The sequence below is a fragment of the Panicum virgatum genome, chromosome 2N (genome assembly GCF_016808335.1).
Source record: "Panicum virgatum strain AP13 chromosome 2N, P.virgatum_v5, whole genome shotgun sequence".
Taxonomy (NCBI): Eukaryota; Viridiplantae; Streptophyta; class Magnoliopsida; order Poales; family Poaceae; genus Panicum; species Panicum virgatum.
The window spans coordinates 56,588,692-56,612,769 of NC_053146.1; the positions used below are offsets into that span (position 1 = coordinate 56,588,692).

The window sequence follows — 24,078 nt, forward strand, 5'->3', positions numbered from 1 at the left end:
CATCTGGCGAGGCTGCCTCAGTCGGGGGGTTGCGAAGCAACTCCCTAGCCACTGCCAGCGCTCCGCCACTCGCAGCCTGTGAGGGGGCCCTTGATGGGCGCCCTGACTCTTGCCGGCGGGCGGCGCGCGCCGCCGCCAACGGTGGCTGCTCCACAGGCACAGTTGCCCCTGGGGCAGGAACGCAAGAGGCATGTGGCGTGGAGGACGCCACCCCCTCCGTCATCTCCACGTCGTCCACGCGAACCATGGGGACGAAGAAGATGATGAAATGCGACCAGCTAGTTCCCCTACCTGGCGCGCCAAATGTCGTGGTGCTGCAAACCACGGCCGGGTGGCGGAAGGCACCCGCCCTAGCCCAGAGGGTGTGTACTCAGGGGGTAGCTAGTCTTAGATCGATCTCACTCAAGAACACGAGGAACACAGCAGGATTTAGAGTGGTTCGGGCCGCCGGAGCGTAATACCCTACGTCCACTGTGTGTTGTATTGCCTTCCCACGAGAGTGAGAAGGTGCGAGAGCTTGAGTCCGTCTGGATCTGTCTGACGAGCGCCTCCCTTTTATATCTCAAGGGGGCGCGTACACAGCCGTTGGATCCCCGACAGGTGGGTCCAACGATGCAGTATAAACTAACGTACTGTTCATACATTATGGCGTCGCAGGCAAAGGAGATCTCTCTCTTGGATTCCCTTGCCTGCTCCCGGAGCCCTTCGTCCATCATGTCCTAGCGTCGTCTTGTCAGGTCGGGCCTGTCGTAGCTAGTGGCACCGCCCGTCACATTGCTTAAGCGGGTGGTGTAGCTTGCGGCGTAGGCGGCATGATGGAAAAGTGCCGTGCTGTCGTATCCATTTAATGCTGCAGGCGGGCTCTGCGCGGGTGCGGCACAGGCGGCTGCACTGTGCTTCTTGGTAATACGCGGTGCTCAGCGAGGCCTGACAAAGGCTGTCTCACGTACCGCGGCGACAGAGCACGCCTTGTCCACCACATTAAATGCGGTGGGTGGGCGAGTCCCCCTGCGGAAGACTCGCGCACGATCCCGCGTCCTCGGGACACGTGGCGGTTCCGGACCCCTACATGGTGAGGGTAGTCCGGACGGGCGCAGGAGGTCCCGGACCCCTATGGGGGTCCGGGCCTCGGCGGTCAGCACGGAGCTTCCCTTCTTTAGGGATACGTGGCGTCTTCGGACCCTTCCCCAGGCGGGGAGCGGGTCCGGGGCCGTTGGCCTAGTGAGGGAAGAGCCTGACCTGTGGGGCCTGGCTACTCCGCCTTTCCCGCGCAGCTATGGACAACTACGCGGGTCCTGCCTTGCTGCAGTAAGAGTGGGTATCCCTGCTACAGGGTACCGACAAAAATAGAAGTCATATACACTAAAATATAGTTCATGGTGAATCCAATGGTACTTATTTGGTGCCATATATGTTGACACTCTTCTCTACATATTTGATCAAATTTATACAACTTTACCTTAGGACAAAACTAGAATTGCATTCCTTTCTGATGGAGAGAATAATTTATAAGAAATAGATTATTATCAAAAGTCTAGCTTTCATGCGTAGTACGTCAGTATGTCCAATATTCCGAATGGAGTGAGTTTCGTTTCTATGGAACAGTAGAAATCCTAATCATCAGGAGCGAAAAAGGTAAACAAATCAAAGAGAAAAGAGATTATCACTAAACAAAGCTATATACCTTCCAGACCATGCATACGTATGCATTTTCTGCATACTATTCCTTCCATTGTTTACACAACTAGCAAGTGCCCCGCGCAAATAGCGCGGGTACCTAATTCTTGTTTTCAATATTTATGATTTTTCATTCAAAGTAATAGATGCAAATAGTTTGTTTAGACACATAATTATAATTCTTTTGTACTAAACTTACAGGCACAGGTGTGGTGTTTTTACATGACTTTAGAGAGAAATGAACCTTATTTATAGAAATATATCGTTTGGGTATTTACTAAAAGTAACTAAATATTATTTTTTCGGGATTACATAATACAACTCAAACACTCACAAACGCATACACACTCACCCTTATCAACACACGAATGCAAACCCTATCCCTATGACCATCTTTGATATGAGTAAAATATTTTAGTTACAATGCATGATAAATTATCTCTAGATTTTTATAAAAATATTTAGGTATTTTGTGTTAAAAGTAAAAATATACTTTATTTTCTTTGTCCTTTAATCACCCATTAATATAGCCCCATATATGCATACTCCCATATTATCTTAGGTATAGCTATACCATGGTCATGTAAGATGCACCATTATACCTTTAGTTGAATCCTACCCGTGGCTTGCTATAGACTGCATGCATGTTAAACATCAATTTTCTTACATGTTTTGTTCTAGATCGCATTGGCCCTCTACCATGATTGCATCATTTTTTTTCTCTCCTAAATTTTTTAATCTCAGCTATCAACTAATCACAATGCTTCTCACTGTCGCTAGTGGTGATACCATACTTTTATAATAGCAACAGTGCAGTTTGCGTAAGCTAATGCTCAACCTAGTGAATGGGTTGAGATCATATTGTGGGTCACCGTCATGCTATCATTGCCATGCTATAATTTCATACTCTTATTACTGTTGTGGTTTTCAAGTCTAGACACTCTTGTTAGTTCATTGCTTTCCAGATTGAAATCGATTCTAAACAGTGTGCTTCTTTTTTCTATCTTCTAATTGTACAGTTAATTCTCTATATGTTGCTATCTGCGTAAACTTATTTTTTGCTAACAAAATACTATTTTTCTCCATGATAGTAATCACCCGGCCATCTTGTGTTTGGATCCATGCTGAATTTTTTCTCTATTTAATTTCTTTTTATCATAGTTCCATATAAACTGTTGCTACTAAGTTGTGCTTCTCTGCAGCATCCTTACTAACATAGCCATACCCAAATTTTATTTCACAATGCACATTGTCCAACTTGGCAATTATTTTCCTCCATTACACATCCATAACGTAGTGAGCATGGTAATGTGCAGGGCAAACAACCTAAATAGACTCTAGTGTTAAAAAATAATTCATAAATTTTAATTTGAAGGTAAGGTTGTCAACAAATTTTGACCATATTTAAGTTTCAATTCCAAAAATTATATACCCTTGTTTGGTCAACTATTTCTTTAGCTATTTTTCTGCATATTTTGCTTCTTAATCATTATACAGTTTAACTACTAATTTTTTCTTTTTTAATTTATCTAGTTATTAGTCATACTTGATGTGGAGTCTTATAGTCAACTGTTAAATTATTTATATAATTATAGTTATATATCATATAAACATTAGTTAAAAACTAATAGAGTCCATATTTCTCTTTTTCTTAATACAATCACATATCTTTATTTCTAAAGAAAAATAATAAAATAACTGTTGGGTCTGGTTCACTACTACGGTCTTGAAAAGATACTAAATTTATACAAAACAATGTTGTAATTTAATCTACTTTGTAAGTATGTCACGTATATATCCCTTTTTTATCTTTTTAATATAAATGAAAATTGAAATTTTGTGGGAACTCCTCCATAGTTTTCCCTTCAAAAAAATTATACGATATAGTATACCATTTAGATTTATATCCTATAATCTTATTAAAATATCATTAGATCTATTTGAAGATATAAATGTTAGTAGTTTTTAATATAAATTTGTTCAAACTTAAAATTATTTTTTTTAGAAAGCGAGAGTTGCATTTTTTTTTGGACGGAGAGTACATTGTACGGAAATTCATATACAATAGACATCTAATCCTAACCTGCACAGCCTAAGACAATATATAGCTAATACTCCATTGGATCCGCTCCCATCCATCCAACGATGTACTTCCGGAAGACGTTAATCACCCCGTTCGGCTGGTGGACAGCCTCCAGCCTCTATAGTATTTCTCTCTCACACAACTCCAGCTCCAGCCTCCAGCCACCAGCCAGACAATAGTATTTTTCTCTCACATAATTCCAGCTCCAGCCTCCAGTTCCAGCCTGCCGAACGGGGTGAATAAGATGGAGGATGGATTTATTAGCAGGAGGCCGGTGCAGTGCTGCTACATGGGTGATGGATGATGTGTGAGGCTGATGGAGCCTGCTGCTGCAGGACCGGCCGGCCGCGGCGTAATGGTCAGTGGCACAATGCGTTGGTTGGCGAGCGACACGGGAGATGATGCATGGGCATGGAAAGCAGGAGAGAAGTGGGCGCATTTGCTTCCGCGGCTTTTATTTCTACCTGCACTAAACTAAGCTACGCCGGCGTAGCATCGCATTGCATATGCATTAATTTCGACTGATCATATTCACGGTAGACTCATATTCTTATTTTTCTTATTTTTTTAATTTTAAAATCAGCTATTTAGTAATCGTATTTGATATGGACTCTTGCTAGTTTTTTAGACCGTTAGATTTTCATAAAATCCGACGGTGCAAATTCTTCTCTTTTTTAAATTTAGTAATCGTATTTGATATGGACTCTTGCTAGTTTTTTAGACCGTTAGATTTTCATAAAATCCGACGGTACAAATTCTTCTCTTTTTTAAATTAACGTGAGAATTTCTAGACTTTCTCGATGAATGTGGTGGCTTCTTTTAACACTATTATATTAAGATAATAGATAGATAGATTCTTTCATCCACCGGAGTTAATTTTGGCGAGTTGTTGACGTGGATATCCAGGCGCTGCGCTGACGGCTTCCCTACAGGCTACAGTTTCGTCTATAGCGCGAATATATACTAGTCACATGCAGACACACACAGTTACCTGTGCTGGCTATAGCTATTCTGTACGTACCTTCCTGTACAGTGGCATACAGAGAACATGTAGTACAACATTCTACTGTACATTCATACCCAATTGCCACAAACAGTTCCAATTGAAAGCCGCCCTGTGGGCAACAACTGCATGCAACATGCATGCCTAGTCCTGGACCTGCACAGACTTGGCATGCATCTCTCTCCCTCTCTCTCTCTCTCTCTCTTCACGTGGACAATCCTTCGTCAGACCCTTCACCCTTTGTTGTGTAGCATCCGGCTACTTCCAAATGTTCCCTAGCAACCTTTCAATGTGCTCTACTAATCTACTATATTTGTACTGTAAATCCTTCCCTCTTATGCGAGACTTGACACTTGAAAGAGAGAGAGAACTGATGCAAGGGGCACAGCAAGTCAAGCATCAGCCGACACCGGGATGCGTGCTTTGGTCGATCTGCTTGTCGTAGTATAGCTTTCCTGCGCTGTCCTGGACTCCTGGTTGACCTAGCTAAGCTCACAGTTAATGCCTACGCTTCGGTATCCTGCACCGCCGGCCCCTTTCAACTTTGAAAGCAGCGCGACCCAGAGAAGAAACCAACATGAAATATCACCACCACCATCATCATCGCCATGCATGCCACGGGAACAGCTGTTAGCTAGCGTATCCAGGAGAGCACGACGCAACAAGCAGTAAACGTCCAAAACATCCTGCTTAGATTCAGGTCTGGTCTCTCCGGCCTCCACATGATGAACTTCACATCAGGGGAGACCACGATTCATCTCCGTCCAGCCAAAAGTTTAATTATATTAACTAAGCACTTGAAAGTTAAACTCCACGAAATTGTACCGGAATAGCAAAATCAAGTTGCATGATGAAGTTAGATTAAGTTTACTTGGTATCTCCGATCCCTCATTAGCTCACCTTCTCCATGGTCCATGCACGCGAAAGCTCGGTTTCACGTGCACGCGCCCGTCTGTTTATTGAGACTTCTTGGTTCTCTTGCATCTTCTCCTTGTTTTGTTCTTCTTGTTGTTGTTCACTCCCTGATCCTATCGTCACATCGATCGATCACTTCATCTGGGCCGGGTCCAGTGCGCCGATATGGAGCCCGGGCGGCGCCATCGCGCCCCTGCCGACGCCGAGGAAGTCCCTCGTGCTCAGCTTGCCGTCGTCCACGGCGCCGAACCCTGCGCCGCCGCCGGAGAAGCCGCCCCCGCCGCCGCTGCCTCCCGCTAGAGAGTTCATGATGAGGTCATGGAAGTGCGCCTCGTGCGACGTCCCTTCTCCTGCGGCCCTGCTAGTGCCCTGGCCGCTGGCGGCGCTGAAGCCGGCGGCGCGGAGCAGCGCGCTGGGGCCGTTCTGCGCGCTCGACGTCGAGCCCATCTGGGCTGCCTTCATCAGGAGCGCCGTCGCCGAGTTCTGCGCCAGGCCGGCCGATGGAGATGAGTTGTACAGCGAAGAGGGGAAGCTGCTGCAGCTGAGGTGGCTTCCCATGGACGCCATCACGCTGCTGTGATCGGCGTTGCCGCCGCCGCCGCCGCCGTTGAATTGGTCTTGGATGACAAGGCGCGCGTCCTGGCCGCGGGCCGAGCCGCCGCCGTTGCCAGAGAAGAACCCGAGGTTCAGGAGGTTGCCGTTGGCGTTGCTGCTGCCCGGCTGGTGCTGCTGCTCGGGGAGTTGCATCAGGCCTTGGAAGGGCGACTTGCTGTGAAGCAGAGACGAGCCCTGACCGCCCTGGGGGTCATCGGAGAAGTCCTGAGCGGGAGATGGAGCGCCGCCGCCGAGGAAGAAAGACGACGAGGAGGCCGACACCTGAGAACGGAACAAAGAGGGGCCCGAGGACGGTGGCATGATGTGGTCGAATTGAGCGGCTGCTGCTGCTGCTGCTGCTGAAGAGGACTGGCCGGCATGGTCCGCGAAGCCATGCATCTGGGCGGCGGCGCCGGAGAGCCCGAGGCTCATGCTGCCGGAGCCGACGTAGAGGCCGGCGCCCAATGGCGGCATCTGCGCGCTCTCACGAGCCAGCGCGTCGCAGAAAGCACGGTGGGTGATGAAGCTGTCCCTCCTGCATCATGCGTACGTGAAAATGTCAAAATCTAAAGATACTAATTTTGTGGCGAACATATATAAAACTACATGAAGTTTTCACCAAATTTTGCGAGGATATCTTAAATTCATTTTTTTAAAAAGGGACATATTGTAAACATTCACGTTAGTTGTTTATTAACAAATAATATATATACCGAAATAAAATGAAACCTCAAGATATATTCCTTCAAATAATGGAGCTTTGATTTTGTTTTGGTATGACCTTACAAATAGCTAGGCAAGTGGCTACAACCAATTTTTTTTTTTGACACGGAGGCAACCCCCCATTTCCATTACAGAACGGAAATATATCCAGGTACACATAAAGCTAAGGCAAAGAAACGGGGAAAGAAAAGACAGTTTGAGGACGGAAAAGGGTTGACATTCAACAGTGGCTACAACCAATGGTGCACAAAATACCATGCTCGTTGCTTGTTGGCAGTGAGTAATATAAATAGGTAATTAGGTATACAACTATAAGTTGTAATAAAATCATGCTACAAGCAGAACAAGATATATATTTGGTGTTCTATATTTTGTAATCGCGTGGCAAGCGATGGGTGCAGATTCAGATTCTATATGTCCTTTATGCATGAAGCTAAAAAACAGACCAGAGTTTCAGGCTAGAGAGTACTGGTATAGGAGTATGAAATCCAGCACAATCTTTTCAGTAAATTGCGATGCAGACACAAAATCTTGAATGTGTAAAAAATAAGCTACTCTATACCATGGTTCTCGGATTCGGTCTGAATTGACCGAATTTCACCAAAATTCACCCATTTCGGTCAGGGCCAAAATGAAACTGAAATGATAAAAAAGTAGACCAAAATGTTTTTTTTCTATTATCACTAAGATCTATACCACCCCATATACCCTTCTAGCTATAAAGATAGGAATGAACTTTAGTTATATAATTCTTTTAGCCTCTTTAACTTTGTAACAGCTGATGAACGCATAAACATTGTGTTTTCGCCATCGTTCTCCTAAACTCCTCACAATATCTCTCTAGTTCTGTCCCAATTCCTTCTCTAGAAGTACTCAATTCCTCAATCTCTGTATAAATGTAACCGAATTTCATATAAAAAAGAATTTTTTTTACCAGGTTAACAATCAAATCGCGGTTTCGAAATTTCCAAAGTTCACCCATCTCAGTTAGGATCGAACTTTTCGCATTTCGATTAATATCTATCTGGCCATTTGCCTACTTTTTTCTGGCAGGAAGGCTACCCGACCCTCTGTATGTATAGGAACAAGTATAGTAAGGGGCTCATAGTCTGCCTACATGGCACTTTTGGCTATGTGGAGGAGAGTCAAGGAAAAACGAGGGAAGCGGGCTCTCATGCGAGAGTGAGAATCTACATACAAACTACAAACAAACAACGTAAATGCAAATGAAAGAGACAGAGAGAAGATGACCAACCTAATGCCAACCCATCAGCATGCCAGTGGTTACAAATGATGTCTGTAGATGGCATGGTAACTATATATACTAGCCAGCTATGTATAAATTAGCATTGCTCTAGTATATACAGTATCTAAAAGTGACAATTTTCGGCCTGTTCGGATCGCTGGTGAAGCAGCATGCTGGGCTGATTTGGCTAGGTGGTAAGCCAGCCGTTCGGAAAGCACAGCTGGGTGCCTCCGCCGGCTGGGATGCTAACACCAGCCAGACAGCCACCCTATCCAGTACGAATAGTGAATACCAGCCACCAGCCCAGCGATTCCCAGCCAGCCAGCGCTTTTCAGCTCATCCGAATGGGCTGTTTACAAGTGGCAGGGCAGCTACTTATTTATGGAGCAGAATATATTTACTGTACATGTGCGTGCTACTACATTTAATTAGTGAGTCAAATTCTGACTACTCTCAGGCGTACTGTATGCATGCATGTATATAATTGCTGGAGCAACACTGCGTGTACAGTACTCGGTGGATACAAACTGTACTGGGTGGTGCAATCCAAAACGTGCTTGAATGAGAAAAAATCAGCCCAAGATTTTCTCAAGGTCTAACACAGATCGAGATCAGTCCAGCCATTTGATGCCATGTACTGTACTCTAACGTACATGCAGCTGGCTATGCTATGCACTACACACCAAGAGAAACAGATGATGCACGTACACACACCATGCCAGCTGCTGTACAGAAAATACAGGACTGTGACACGTAAGAACGAGCGAGGTGGAACCGAGATTAACCGGAGAGCTAGCCAGCCGGCCGGCACGGCACCCCGCACCCCCGCAGAGCGCGTGCGTGCCCCCGGCCGTTCCGGCGAGTCGCCATGCATCCCAACTCTCCCAATTTCCACGAGAAGGAAGAAAGCCTGCTGGCAGCGTGGCTGCTTGCGGAAGGGCAATGCCGTCACGTGAACAGGTAGGGATGCAGGCTTGCAGGGGCCGGGGAGAGAGAGAAGAGAGAGAGAGGCTGCAGGGCGTGGATTCCGATGTGAAAAAGGAGAGAAACTGCCCTCAAATGACCATGTCAGGAGTTGTGCTGCGCGCATATCTCCAGTCCCCTCCCGACAAGAGCAATTCACGTGGTGGGAGCTTGCGCTCTCGCACACTCTCTCCTCTGACCTCTCTATCTCCAGCGGCCCGGCCGGCCCCTCGCGCGCCCAGGAATCATATCCCTACACCAAGCAAGTAACGCGCGCGCACCTTCACTGCAACTGACACCCACAACCCTAGCTCACTCCTCATCATCAACGGACCGATTCATCATGGCACAATCATGCGAGACAACCCATAAAGAAATGGGGCGGAACGAAGAAACGGCAAACATCCTATAGCTAGAATCCAGCCATCTGCACCGCGTGCTGGTTTCTAGGAGAAAGAAACCGACCTTGCCGACGCATCGAGGAACAAGCAGTCTCAGCAGATGGACGGAGATCAGGATGGATGATCGGAACAAGCAAGTAACGGACCTGGAGAAGAGCGTGCCGCAGTCGCAGCGGTACTCGCGGGTGCCGCAGGTCTTCGAGTGCGCCTTCCAGTCGGACTGCACGGCGTAGCGCTTGTTGCACTTGTCGCACTTCCACTTCTTCTCGCCGTGCTTGCGGCAGTAGTGCTTCTTGATCCCGGTGAGGTCGCCCAGCGCCCGGGACGGGTCGTGGTGCACGCACGTCGTCTCCGGGCACAGGTACACCCGCCGCCGGGCCTCCTTGGGGTTCTTCTGCTTCAGCTTCCACGGCAGGTTGTGCCCGCGCCGGTGGAGCTGCAGGTTCTGCTCCCGCTGGAACCCCTTGTTGCACACCTCGCACACGAACCGGTTCGTCGCCAGCAGCGTCCGCGGCGACAGCGCGATCACCTCCGCGTCGGGGTCTGCAATGCATGCATGCGAAAATAATTAACCATCATCTGGTCGATCGAACGAACAAGCAAGCTGTATCATCATCAATCATCATCAGAGGAGTGGTAGCTAGGGTTAGGGGACTTGCTTGGATTGCCGGGCTGGTTCCTCTTCTTCTTCGGCGGCGCGGCGGCGGCGCCGGGCGCGGCCGCCGCGGAGTTCTGCTGCAGAGAGGGGCCCTGGGGCGGCTGCATCTGCGTGTCGCCGAGCCCGAAGAAGGGCGCGGACGAGGCGGCCGCCATCGGAAGAAAACAAACCGCTCTCTTCTTGCCCCCTTGACTCACTCACCACTCTTGCCCAAACTGGCAGCTACCTTCCCCTCGTCGGTCGGACTCTACTCTCTCTCAGGTGATGACCGACCAGTCCAGGTCACGGAGAGGCGACATGGCAGGCGCCGTGTATCTTTGTGCCTCTCGCTCCCGGCGTCTTCCGGATGATCGATCTGGACAAAGAGCGTAGCAAGAAGAGAACGAAAACAGAGAAGAGTAGAAGACAGCAGCCCTGTGAGATCGATGGAGATAAATATATATGACCAGGATTTAGCTGTTAGCTAGCAACAACGGATCGATAAATCTGTGCGTACGTGGTGCGCCATAGGACAATACTACACCAAACCAAATAAATCCCCATCTATCCCCTTCCCCGTGCAAACGAACAAGGCGATCGAGGGAGATGACAAACGAGTTGCACTCGCACGCACACGCAACAAGGCCAGGAAGAAATCAGTCAGAAGTCAGAACCCGTGCCAAGAGCTCAAACGAGGAACAGGTAGAAAGAGGGAGAGAGAGAGAGATTGGGGAAAGGCGACTCTGGCTATAGCAGGCAGCCGCGCTTGGAATCGGAGAGCAGATGGCTCTCCGGAAGGTAAACCAACCAACAAACGCTCGGAAACAACAAGACCTCGAGGAATCGATTAAAAACAGCGCCCGCAAGATGATGAACCGAGAGAAAACGCCGAGGAATTTACGCGGGGAGGGGGAGGGGGAGGAGGCGAGCCCTACCGCTTGGCTTGTTGCTTTCCCCTCCGCTGCTGCTTTGGAGTTTAGGATATCGTCTCCCAGCTCGAGAGAGGGGAGGAACAGTGGTGGGAGTGGTTGGGAGCGCTGCCTGCCCTGCCTCTCTCTCGCCAATATATGCTGCTCTGCACCGTGGTGGAGTGGAGCGGAGCGGAGGAGAGAGAGAGGCAGCTAGCAGAGCGCAGCACCGCAGCAGGTGGAGGGTCGCACGGCCCACGCGGGCGCGTGGGGTCCGCTGGGTCCCACAGGTCTCAAGCGGCCGCGATGCGTGTCCTCCTGGACGATGGACAGTCGTTAACTTGACGACGCACACGACGCTTCTGCACATCCGTCTGCACGGCGCCGGGCCCGGACCCTTTCGATCTTGAAAGCGGCACGACCCGGAGGAGGAGAAACCACAGCATGAAATATAGCCACCACCACCACAGCATCGTCATCGTCATCATGAATCGCCAAGCGAGGAGAGAGAGAGAGAGCAGCTAGCGTATCCAGAAAGAGCACGAGACAACAAGCAGTAAACGTCCAAAGCATCCTGCTTAGGCTCAGGCCCGGTCTCCGGCCTCCACATCCACATGATGTGATGAACTTGGCATCAGGGGGAGACAGACAGACCACCAGCCCAAATTTAAGCGACTGGATCTCCACGGGATTGTACCAAAACTAGCAAGGTGGCCCGCGCTAATAGCGCGGGTAGCTAGTTTTTTATTTAATTCTTTAAAAATATTTACATTGACAGAAGAGATGTATTTTATAATTTATTTACCTCTCGTTTGCTCTTGTTGAATATTATACTACTTGCAGCTTTCTATGCATAGGAGTTCATATCAATCATCACTTTTTATATTGCTTTATTCTATATTATAGTTGTATATTTTGGTACTTAAACCTGCAAAATCTAAATTTGAGGATTGAATTCAATTTTGGATCACCTTGAATACGGAGCAAATTGTACATAATTGTATTCATATAAAGTTTTTTATAATTATGAAATATATTTATATGTATTTGATAGTTATGTTTGCCAACAATCTGTAACTTAGATGTTGGAGTTCGATTTGTATCTTGAAATATTTTGATTAATATTTGGCGAAAATATATCTAGAGTAGTTGTTAGAGCACTTAAGTAGCATCTAGCAGATCTAGACCTGACTCATCATCGGAGCGAAATAAAAATGATCATGGATTAGACAAAAAAAAGTTATGTTAAAAAATAAGTTGAGGCCTCCTGCTGGTTTTGGTAAATAAATGTTATGCAAAACTTATATATATGCGTGCTATGTTAATGCATATATGTTTTAAATTTTTTATTTAACCGAACCTATTATTATTTTTCCCACTTTGGTTACTGCACAATTTATTTGTTTTTAGCCCATATGACTGTATATATTGGTCTACTTTAGAGTTTTGTCATCTCGGTGATAGATAGTTCCATATATATCTTTGTTGTTGTTTCTAACTCTTTTCTTTATTTTTCATTTTCTCTAGCAATTTTTATTGATTTCTCTGTCTTCTATTTTGTTCCTCGGTATATTTGAAATCGATTAGTGTGTATCGCATCCGATGCATCTAATGGAGAAGTTTCATGTTTAGTATTGTGCCTCAGGGTTTTTTTCTGAGCGAAGAGGAGCATCGACAACGTATATTTGTTTGAATCATTTGATTTTGTACTGTAGGCAATCGACTTTGAGATAGATAGATTAGCAGGGCTTCAGCCCTGTATCTGTGGCTAAAATAACTTCAGTTGTGGCTTCTTTGATGGAGCAGCTTTTTTTATGGATATAGAGCTGTTTTGAAAACCGTTCGGTAGAACCGCTTCTTCTATTTTTTCATGAATATATGAAAGATGTCAAATGTCCAACATGACATGGCTATAATTTAATATTTTTCTCATTCTAATGATATTATTTATAGACTAAACCAATAAATTCACTTTTGTCCTTTTCTTTTGCCCTCATTTTCTCATTTTTCCTGCCTTTTTTTATATTATCCCTTTTCTACTTTCCTTACCCGTTCAATCTTGGTGCTTCTTTATCTTTTTCTCTTCTCTTTCTCTATACTTCTTTAGAGGTATCGATCACATTTGTGTTCCATGCCTAGTGTGTACTTATAGAAGATTAGATGGAGATAACAATGTTAATAATTATCTATGCTATTTGATTCCTCACATGACTAACTCCTTGATTTTTCCCATGCATCTATTTAGATTGAGCTAATAATAGTCACATTTATTTGTAGGTTTCAGTGCTTTACCCTTTATCCCAGTGATTATTACTTGTATGGAACTATTTATATGCCCATAGAATCATAATTCTTTGTTGACCACCATCATATTAGTTTGTATAACTAAAGTTGTTCAAGAATATGCAATATTTATGATGATAATCCTTGTTTGGAGAAAGCATTGATTCTTTAGCGGATATTTCTCTCACATTAATTCGTCTGCGTATTCATTGGCCCACACTTACAATCATAAGGTGCCAATGGTCTTGCAATAGATTGCAATATGTGAAACTCTGCGCATCATCATTATTTTTTCGTCCCTATCTTGACGTTTGGTTGCTCCAGAATAAATGGATTGATTGAGTTCGGCAATGATTTTGAGTAGAATCCAGTGTGCTTCATGCAGCTGCATGTACTGCCGGACGTTCTTGAGACTCAAAAAGTTGTGATTCGGAATCTCGGGCAAAGATAATGGTCGCGTCGTAGTGCAGGACGTTCCAAAGATTTTTCAAAGCAATTATCTCTTTCAATAGTACCAATACAATACAACTATGGTCGTGTTGTCACGCTTATGTTGCTGCTATTTTTTTTGCATCTTTAAGGAAGGTTAATGCGAGACATAGATGATAACATGGGTTTTTATGTCATGCGGACCCTGTATTTAACTTTAATTGGATATAGACACTTTTTGGTAGTTTAAAATATTGCATCTCATTAAATTGGACATGGACTCTTTTGTCCAATTTAGATCGTTAGATCTTCATTAAATCGAATGGTGTAAATCCTATACACAAATACTATTTAGATTTTCGTTAATTTGGAGTATTTATTAACTTTATTTGCCATGAAACTCAAACTTGGATTTTTATTATTGCATTTGATACTATTTATTTAGCTATTTTTCTTCTTAATATGATTCATAATCACTACACATATCAACAATAATTTTTTCCATCAAGCTACCAGTTTAAGTCAGCCTGTTGCCTGTTGCCTGCGACCACCGTGCTGCTAGCTACCAGTAGTTGCTAGGAATTCAAGTCAACATTATCTCTTTGCAAAGAGGTATTAACAGTCCAGATTAATTCTAAAACATATGTTTTTCCATCAAGCTCACGTATTACCCATGCCCCCTCTTCTTCAATCGTACAGAACGCATAATCCGTTTGCAAAACTTTTAACAGGTACTAACAATATGACATACTAAAAAATTAGTCAACTGACAATAGTTGGACAGTCATAGAATAACGTAGGAATTTCTAGACCCTCTCAACGAACGTGGTGGCTTGTTTTAACACTCTCTTAATAATATAATAGAATTTATACTTTTAATTTTAAATTTAGCTATTCAGCTAATATTAATTTTTATCTAGTGGTAATGCTATTTTTTAATTTGATAATTCAGAATTTTCCTTTTTAGTAATTGTATTCAACATGGACTCTTTGATTAAGCCCTAATTTCCTTATTTTTTTAATTCCGAATTAAACTATTTACTAATAGTATTCAGCATGGACTCTTTGCCATGTCTTAATTTTCCTTAATTATTTAAATCCGAAATTATCTATTTATTAATCGTATTTGATACGAACTCTTGAGCTATTGAGCTATTTACTAATAGTATTCAGCATGGACTCTTTGCCATGTCTTAATTTTCCTTAATTTTTTAAATCCCAAATTAGCTATTTATTAATCGTATTTGATACGAACTCTTGTGTTAGTTTGAACTGTTAGATCTTCATAAAATCCAACGGTGCAAATTCTTCTCTTTTTTAGATTAATGTGGGAATTTCTAGACCATCTCGGCGAACGTGGTGGCTTCTTTTAACACTCTTTTAATAATATAATAGATAGCAAGACTAAGCCGCCGCATGTGCAGCCCCCTGACCATGCCATGGCGCCATCAGACACAGAAATTAAAGGAAACCAAAGTTAACTAGATTAAGTTTCACACCACATCTCTCCGATGTCCGGTTCCTCGCTAGATAGCTTACCTTCCACACGCGCGAAAGCTCGCTTTCATGGGCAGAGAAAATTGGGATTTTGCCCCTATGGGAAGTGGGTTTCACTGGAATGCCAACGAAATCGTGGGTTTCGCTATAATGCCCTTATGAACGTTGCGCTTTACGCTATTTTGCCATTTCGTGATTTTTGACAAATTTACCAATTCTGCAGCTCAATTTTTGACCTGGATGGACGCTTTTGCCCCTGCCTCCTTCTCTCTTATCCTCTCCCCTGTTACTCCCATTTCCTTACTCCCATTTCCTCCATCCCTGGAGCCGACGCCCCGCGGCCAACACCAGCCAGCACCGGGCCACCGCACCCAGCACCGTGCGGGTCCGCCGTCGCGGCCGCGAGCTCGCTCTTCAGCTGCTGCACCACCGCTGACTGCTCGACCGACACAACCGCCCGCACACGCTTCCCGCCGGCGTTGTCCTCCGCCGCGCCGCTGTCCTCGCCGCGCCCACGCTTGCCTAGCCGGCCGCTGTTGTGCTGCTGCTGGTGGTGGTGGGCGCGGTGGTACACGTGGCCGTCCTCGTCCTCGTTGCCGTAGTCCTCGTCGTCGTCGTCGTCCGCGGAGGAGTCCTTCATCCCCGGCGGGGACGGGGCCGCCTGGTGCTGCAGCTGCGCGTGGCGAGCGGCAGACGAGGCCGCAGGCGCCGGTGGCGGGTGGTGGAGGCAGGCGGCGTCGCCTCCCGCCGCAGCGTGCGGCGGCACGTGCGACCCGCCGCCGTTGTGGTAGGCGCACATCTCGCGGAAGAAGAGGTGCTTGGAGCTGAGCAGGTTGCGCGCCTCGTCCTAGGCCTTGGCCGAGAGGTCGTCGATGGCGTCGAGGAGCGCGTGGTTCTCGACCACCCGGCGCGCGGCCGACGGCGGCGCAGCAGGGGCTCCTTGGGGCGGCGGCTGGGGGGTGCTGGCCGCAGGCGCGCCGGCTCCTGGTGGCGGCGGCCGCGGGGCGCCGGCTCGTGGAGGCGGCGGCCGCGGGGCGAGGGCTCCGGGGAGGACGCCGGTGCTCCAGCCGCACCGCACGGGAGAACAGAGGAGAAGAGAGAAGAAAGCAGGGGCAAAAGCGTCCATCTAAGTTAAAAATTGAGCTGTGGAATTTGTAAATTTATCAAAAATCTCGAAATGACAAAATAGCGTGAAACGCAACGTTCATAAAGACATTCTAGCGAAGTTCACAACTTTGATGGCATTGCAGCGAAACCCGCTTCCCATCGGACAAAATCCCAATTTTCTCTCACGGGCATGGCCGGCCGTCGATCTCTTTATTGACTCCATCTTCTTGTTTTGTTGTCGTTGTTCATTCTCTGATATGATCGATCACCCTCTTGCTTCACTTCGTCTGGGTCGGCCGGGTCCGATCCGGTGCGCCGCCGACGCGGAGCCGGCCGGACGACGGCGCCATCGCCGCGCCCGTTCCGCCGCCGAGGAAGTCCCTCGTGCTCATGTTGCCGTCGTCCATGGCCCCGAATCCTGCGGCGCCGCTGGAGAAGCTGCCGCCGCCGCCGCCGCCGCCGCCACCTCCCGCGAGAGAGTTCATGATGAGGTCATGGAAGTGGGCCGCGTGCGACGACATCGCTTCTGCAGCGGCGCTCCTGCTTGTCCCCTGGCCGCGGCTGGCGGCGCCGAAGCCGGCCGCACGGAGCAGCGTGCTGGGGCCGTTGTCGGCGCTCGACGTCGAGCCCATCTGGGCCGCCTTCATCAGGAGCGCCGTCGCCGAGTGCTGCGGCGGGGCGGCCGATGGAGATGAGTTGTACAGGGAAGGGAAGCCGCCGCTGATGAGGCGGCGGCCATGGCTTCCGACGGGCGCCATCACGCCGCCGTGGTCGGAGTTGCTGCCGCCGCCGCTGCCGTTGAATTGGTCCTGGGTGACAAGGCGGCGCGCGTCCTGGCCGGTCTCCGAGCCTCCGTCGTTGCCGATGCCAGAGAAGTACCCGAGGTTCAGCAGGTTGCCGTTAGCATTGCTGCTGCCCGGCTGCTGCTGCTCGGGGAGTTGCATCATGCCAGGGAAGGGCGACTTGCCGTGAAGCAGACACAAGCCCTGGCCGGCCTGGGAGTATTCACCGTCCTCGGAGAAGTCCTGAGCGGGAGAAAGAGCGCCGCTGCCGGGGAAGAAAGACGAGGAGGACGGCGCCTGAGAACGAAGCATGATGCGGTCATACTACACGGTTGCTGCTGCTGCTGCTGAAGAGGACTGGACTTGATCTGCCAAGCCATGAATCTGGGTGGCCGCGCCGGAGAGCCCGAGGCTAATGCTGCCGGAGCCGACATCAAGGTCATCAGCGCCCATGTGTGTCATCTCCGCACTCTCACGAGGCGCCATGTTGCAGAAAGAGCGGTGGGCATCATAGGTGCCCTTCCTGCATGCGTACGTGAAAAATGTCAAAATCGAACATGTGTTATGTGTATATATACAAGACTAAAAAGGGTACAGCTTGAACTTACCAAACTATGCAAAGGATATCTCAAATTGCTAAAAAAAATACTAGGATATTCTAAAATGTCACATCATTTATTAATAAGTAATACACCACTACTGCAATCGTTACAAATCAAATCCCAAGACACACTTGTTCAAAATCAAAATTAGATGTTGCTACAAAGCTAAAAAAAGCACCGAGAGGTCTTCTCTCGAAGCGTCGTCCATCCCCCAATAGTTGAGAAAGGCAAAAAGGGAGGAGAGCGTCCCCGCCGGTGGAGCCGGTGGTCTCCTCCGCCTCCGATAGCCCCAGGGGCGTCGCGAGGTGGCGGAGACCGTCGGTCTCTTGCTGGCTGGGGTGGTAGGTGGTAAGGTAGGTCCTAGCGAATCTAGGTTTTCATTTCCGGGCGGCGGCGACGACGCGGCGGCGGCAGCGTCGTAGTGGAATAAGTCCTCCTGGGCTCTTCCCCGTCCCGGCGGTGCTCTGCTCCGGCACTGGCGGCGAGCCTATGGAGGTGGGTCTCCATGTTTGGAGCCCTTGTACAGGTGTCGGTCGGCGGCGGCGCGTTGTCTTGGGTGGCGGCGGCTCGAGCTAGCCTTGTGTTTCCAGGGTGTGGAGGAGGCTGTGGGTGCTGTGCTGGTCAGGTGGATGGATCATGCTCGAACTTCCTGCAGCGGCAACCGTCGGCGGTGGCGAGCTTGCATCTATGGTCATGGGGGCTCGGGGTGCGGCCCCGGCCGATGGACTACAGCGACGGCTTTATCTCGCTCTTGCGAGCGGGTGTCTTCTGCGGCTCGTCAAAGCCTTCCGGCGATAGGGCTCCTTCTGACCGGGGGCGGTCGGCGACTGGAGTCGGCGACAAAAGTGGTCGGCAATGGCGGTCGGCAGCGGACTCTGGAGAATTCGGTTTGCAGAGGTTCCAGGTGCTTTAATGTAATTCTTTTGTTGCTTAGGGGCCTTTGTGCAAATAGGGTGGGACAGCTGTCCTCCGTATCCTTCCGGAACATATCTGTATTTGTACGGGTCTTTGTATGATATCCTTAACTTTTAATACAGGTATGTTTCCATAAAAAAAATTAGATGTTGCTTTCCTCTGGGCAAGTGGCAACACTGAATGGTTCACAAAATAATACCATGTTGATTGCTTTGGTAGTGAGAACTATAGATATACAATTAACTAGAAGATCATGCCAAAAGCCAAACAAGATATTAATGTTCTCTTTATTCTACATGCATGCATCCATCAACCAAAAACAAAAGGTAGTTCGGGACTTGCACTATAGATAGCCAAACCAAAAACAAAAGGTAGTTTGGGACTTCGCACTATAGATAGCGAAAGGGGCCGCACGGCACGGCATGGCTCAAACATGGCCTCGGCCCGACATAACTCGGCATGGCATGGTTAGACACTATAACTTAGTCGTGTCGTGTCGTGCTAGGCGTGCCGGCTCCTAGGTAGTCGTGTCGTGTCATGCTAGCACTGCATGCCGGCTCCTAGGCTCACAGGCACGACACTAACATGTGCCATCACTACTACAAAATGACATTAACTGTGACATTTAAAAATACAGTTGGAGGCGGGCATAGTTTTGAACCACTTGTGATTTACAAAGACAATCATATTTCAATGACCGAGACGGTTAAAAAAAAACCATTTCGCAAAATCGATTAAAAGAGACGGGCACCTTAAAATGTTGCCTCTGTTAATAGAATTAACCAAGGCGGTTGTTTTAATGTAAACGATGCTATAAGGCCCATCTCAAATAATACTAGCCCATTTCGGAGCCCAGACAATCCATTTCGGCCCGATATGTTGCTCGAAGTATATAAGCATGAGTTAGGGTTCCCTCCTCTCCCATTCCTCACCTCCCTCTCCCAGCCGCCCCTCCCTCCCTCCACAGCTCCACCCCCAAGCCGCCCCTCCCTCTCCACAACAGCAGCAGCGGAGGCGGCGCGGCATCTCCTCTCCCAATGGCGTGGCTCCCTCCCCTCCCTCCCCTTCATCTGTGGCAGCGCGAGGAGCAGTAGCAGCCACGGTGGCGGCGGGCGGGCGGCGGACGTGACCGACGGTGGGCGCGACGAGCGGCGGGCGGGCGGGCGGTGGCAGCAGCAGGATGCGCCGGGGGCTGGGACGTGGCGGCGGCGGTGGATGGGCTCGTGATGGGCTTAGTGGGCTCGTGATGAGCTTGGTAGGATTTTCCTTTTTTATTTTTTATTTGATTAATTGAGGTGGGCAGCAAAACCGCCTCGAAAAATAAGTTATTTATCGTGACCTTTCATCCGAAGCAGTTATGAAAACCACCTCGGTTAATCAGTTTTGCCTGTCTGAATTAAGATTTTTGTAGTAGTCTGTGCCGGCACGATAGGCACGGGCGGCTCGGCTTGCTCCCGACCCAAGCTTGATGCTCAGTGGCGAAGGCAAGAGGCGATGATAGGACGAAACGGTATCGGCCGCACGTAGGCCGACCGCCCCCGCTTGCTCGCATGCCGGATGCCAGCCTCCACCGCACCAACGTTGCCCACTATCCTCCATCATACGGCCCTAGCCGTCTCCTTCGCTTGCACGCTTGCTCTCGGGCCCTTCCCTGTGCGCCGGCTGCTGGCCCTGTAGTCCCGCCGCACGCGCCAACCGCTAGCCGTAACCTTCCTCCATCGGCAGGGGCAATGGAAGGGGCGGCGGGGAGAGAGGGGAGCCGCAGGAAGAGAGAAGGGAGAGGGAAGAGAGGGAGATCAGGAGAGAGAGGGGGTGGGGGAGAGATAAGGGAGAGAGAGAGGAGATCGGGACTGGGAGAGGGGGAGCCGAGGAAGAGAGGGAGCGTCGGCTTTTAAACAGATTGAATAGTGTCAGCCCGTTAGTCATGTACCGGCACTGCATGCGGGGATCTTGGCTCAGACAAGGCACGGTACATCGTGTCGAATGAGTATAGACACTACTCATAGTAGGCCCGGACCCGATCGGGGTCATGTTTTTTCGTGCCGTGCCTCGTGCAGCCCACTGGACCAAGCTCATTTGGCCATCTATACTTTGCACTAGAGAGAGGTATAGCCGTATAGGGTCAGTATGTTGCAGTAATCAATAATTGAGCATAATCTTTTTGCATATCTATCCAACAATCTAGACACCAAAAGATTTCTCCAGAATGCTGCAGTCAAGTAAAAAAAAATTCCTCTAGAAATTAGCTGCTCTAGGGGAAAAAAAGTCCCGTTCAAGAAAAAAAAATTATGGCTTCGCAAGGAAAATATTCCGAAAGTTAATCTAAGTGGTTAACTGTACTTTGATCGATCCCATGGTCCAAAAGAGTGACTGTAAGCAAAATATCACTTAGTACCTTACATTGAGATAGACCTTTTCAGTAATTAAAGATCAAATACAAGATCTTGAAGGTGTAAAATAAGCTGATGTGAAATGAATACCTGGCAAGTTTAACCCCCCCCCCTCCCTTTTTTTCCCTTTGGAAGGAAGGCCAATTATAAGAGCGGGCGGTTAATTGTAAAATTATCCAATTCCCCATGCCTCTTGGATGTTGATCTGATGGTTCATATTAGAGTTTGCACGGTTTGCACGGAGAGGTTGGTTTACAACTGATATGTTCCTTTTTTTTTTGTTTTGGAAGGAAGGCACTTATTTATTGAGTTACAGTTTTAGAGGTGGCAAAAGATTACTTATTTATTGACTGACAATTTTACAAGTGGCAAAGGCTACTTATTTATGGAGAATATTATACTGCATGTGTGTGCTACTACATTTAAGGAGTGAATCAAATGCTATCTAGGGCTCGAGACGTAATTAAGTACAATGAGCTAGCACAGAATCATGCCAATACAGCACTTGACTGAATACAATCTGTATTAGGCTACTCAAACCAAAACCATGTTAGAATTCAACATATATATCTCATCTAGAAAATCGGACCAAAGATTTTCTTGAGAACTAACAGAGAAATCAGTACAAGTGACGCCATGCATGCATTCTGATCTCAGCAATAATGCACAACATACAAGTGAAACGGAAGATGCATGGACACCGGGCACACCAGCTGTAGTACAAAATGACAAAAATACAGCTCTATCTTTCTATCTACAACAGCCTCCGGCCGTCAGCACAGGAATCCTATACCAGCAAGCTACACACACAATATCCTCTGGCTACTGGACAGCCCCAGGCACCGCCAACACACATAAAGCTAGATACAACCAATTCATCATGACACTAATCATGCTCATGCAAAACAACAATCAATATAAATAAAGAAATTCAGGAAGAAACGGCAAGAAAGCTATAATCCAGCCGTGTGCTTGCGTGCGTGTCTTGGAATCTTGGCTCTAGCAGAAACTGATCTTGTCGATATGCCGAGGAACAAAACAAAAAAAACCAAAGGCCGGCCGGGGGGCCCGGCCGGGAACGGGCGGAGGAATTGAACGGACCTGGAGAAGAGAGCTCGCCGCAGGCGTCGCAGCGGTACTCGCGCGTGCCGCAGGTCTTGGAGTGCGCCTTCCAGTCGGCCTCGACGGCGTAGAGCTTGTCGCACTTGCCACACTTCAACGTCTTCTCGCCGTGCTTGCGGCAGTAGTGCTTCTTGATCCCTGTGTGAGGTCGCCCAGCGCCCGGGACGGGTTGTGGTGCACGCACGTAGGCTCCAGGCACAGGTACACACGCGGACGGGCCTCCTTGGGGTCCTTCTGCTTCAGCTTCCACGGCAGGTTGTGGCCGCGCCGGTGGAGCTGCAGGTTCTTCTCACGCTGGAACCCCTTGTGGCACACCTCGCACACGAACCGGTTCGTCGCCATCAGCGTCCGTGGCGACAGCGCGATGACCTCCGCGTCAGGTTCTGTGTGAACAATGACAACCACGCACACGCGTATCATCAGACAACGATGTGAAAATGTGTGTAGGAACTTTATGTTTATATTGAACGAACTCATCAATCATATCAGTAATCATTGAATTGCTAGGGTTAGGGGACTTGCTTGGATTGCCGGGTGGGTTCCTCTTCTTCTTGGGCGGCGGCGGTGGCGGCGCCGCAGCACCAAGAGCGGCCACGGAGTTTTGCACCGGAGTGGAGCCCTGTGGCTGCATCTGCATGTCGCCGAGTCCAAAGAAGAACGCGGATGAGGCGGCCGCCATCGGAAGAAAATCACTTACCCTGCCTAGCTTCCTCCTCTGGCTCAGTGAGTAGGTTATGCCGCTGGCGGATCCAATCCTCTAAGGTGACCGACCAGGCGAACAACTATATATATATGTACGTCACACACACTATGAAACTTGGTGCTATTGCCTGAAGAGGAGTAGTAGGTTATGCCACTGGTGGATTCTCTAAGGTAACTGATTAGGGGAACAGCTATATATATGTCACACACACTACCAAACTTGATGCTATTGCCTGAAGAGAATGTGCGCATGCGGGAGAAACGAATCGGCCCAGAATACGATGGTCAGCAGCAGAGCAGGCCAGACCCACAACCTCATGGGAGAGAAGTGAAAGAGGCGTGCACCGCTTGTGGGGGACATGGAACACCTCTCGCACACGAATCGGATCATCGCCATCAGCGTCCGCGGCGACATGTGATAACCTCCGCATCATGTTCTGCGCGAACGACGACAACCACGCACGCGTATCATCAGACAACGATTTGAAAATGTATATAGGAAAGTCATGTTTAGATTGAACGAACAAGCTCATAAACGACAGCGTAGCGCCACGGCACTGAGAGCTGCCACGGAGTTTTGCGCTGGAGTGGAGCCCTGTGGCTGTATGTGTGTGTGTCGCCGAGCCCAAAGAAGAACAGGGACAAGGCGGCCGCCATTGGAAGAAATTAACTTACCCTCCATAGCTTCCCCCTGTTGGCTCACTCAGTAGGTTGTGAGACTAGCAGACTCTCTAGGTGACTGACCAAAGGAATAGTTATATGTCACACACATTACAAAACTTGGTGCTGTTGCCTAGAGAGGATGTGCACATGTGGATGAAACGAATAGATCCAGAATATGATTGTGAGCAGCGTAGAAGCCTAGGCCCGCAACCTCGTGGGGAGACGTGCAGGGGTATGCACCGCTCATGGGAGACGTGGAACACCTTGCACATGAATCAGTTTGTCGCCATCAGCGTCCGCGGCGATAGCGCGATGACCTCCGCGTCAAGTTCTGCGCGAACGATACGATCCAACGATTAGAAAACATATATAGGAAAAATTTCATGTTCAGATTGAACGAACAAGCTCATCAATTGTATCATTAATCATTAAAGTG

The 24,078-nt window shown here is 48.3% G+C and overlaps 1 protein-coding gene and 1 pseudogene across 1 annotated transcript; both read right to left on the reverse strand.

Moving 5' to 3' along the window:
• Positions 1-5,432: 5,432 nt before the first annotated feature.
• LOC120658330 (protein indeterminate-domain 5, chloroplastic-like) lies at positions 5,433-11,342 on the reverse strand. Its single transcript, XM_039936591.1, has 4 exons — positions 11,178-11,342; positions 10,265-10,618; positions 9,752-10,148; positions 5,433-6,807 (listed from the first exon to the last, which is right to left on the reverse strand). The coding sequence occupies exons 2-4, from the start codon at positions 10,416-10,418 to the stop codon at positions 5,811-5,813; spliced, it is 1,548 nt and encodes a 515-aa protein (XP_039792525.1). The 5' UTR covers positions 10,419-10,618; positions 11,178-11,342; the 3' UTR covers positions 5,433-5,810.
• Positions 11,343-16,744: 5,402 nt separating this feature from the next.
• On the reverse strand, positions 16,745-23,123 carry LOC120662795 (annotated as a pseudogene).
• Positions 23,124-24,078: the final 955 nt, after the last annotated feature.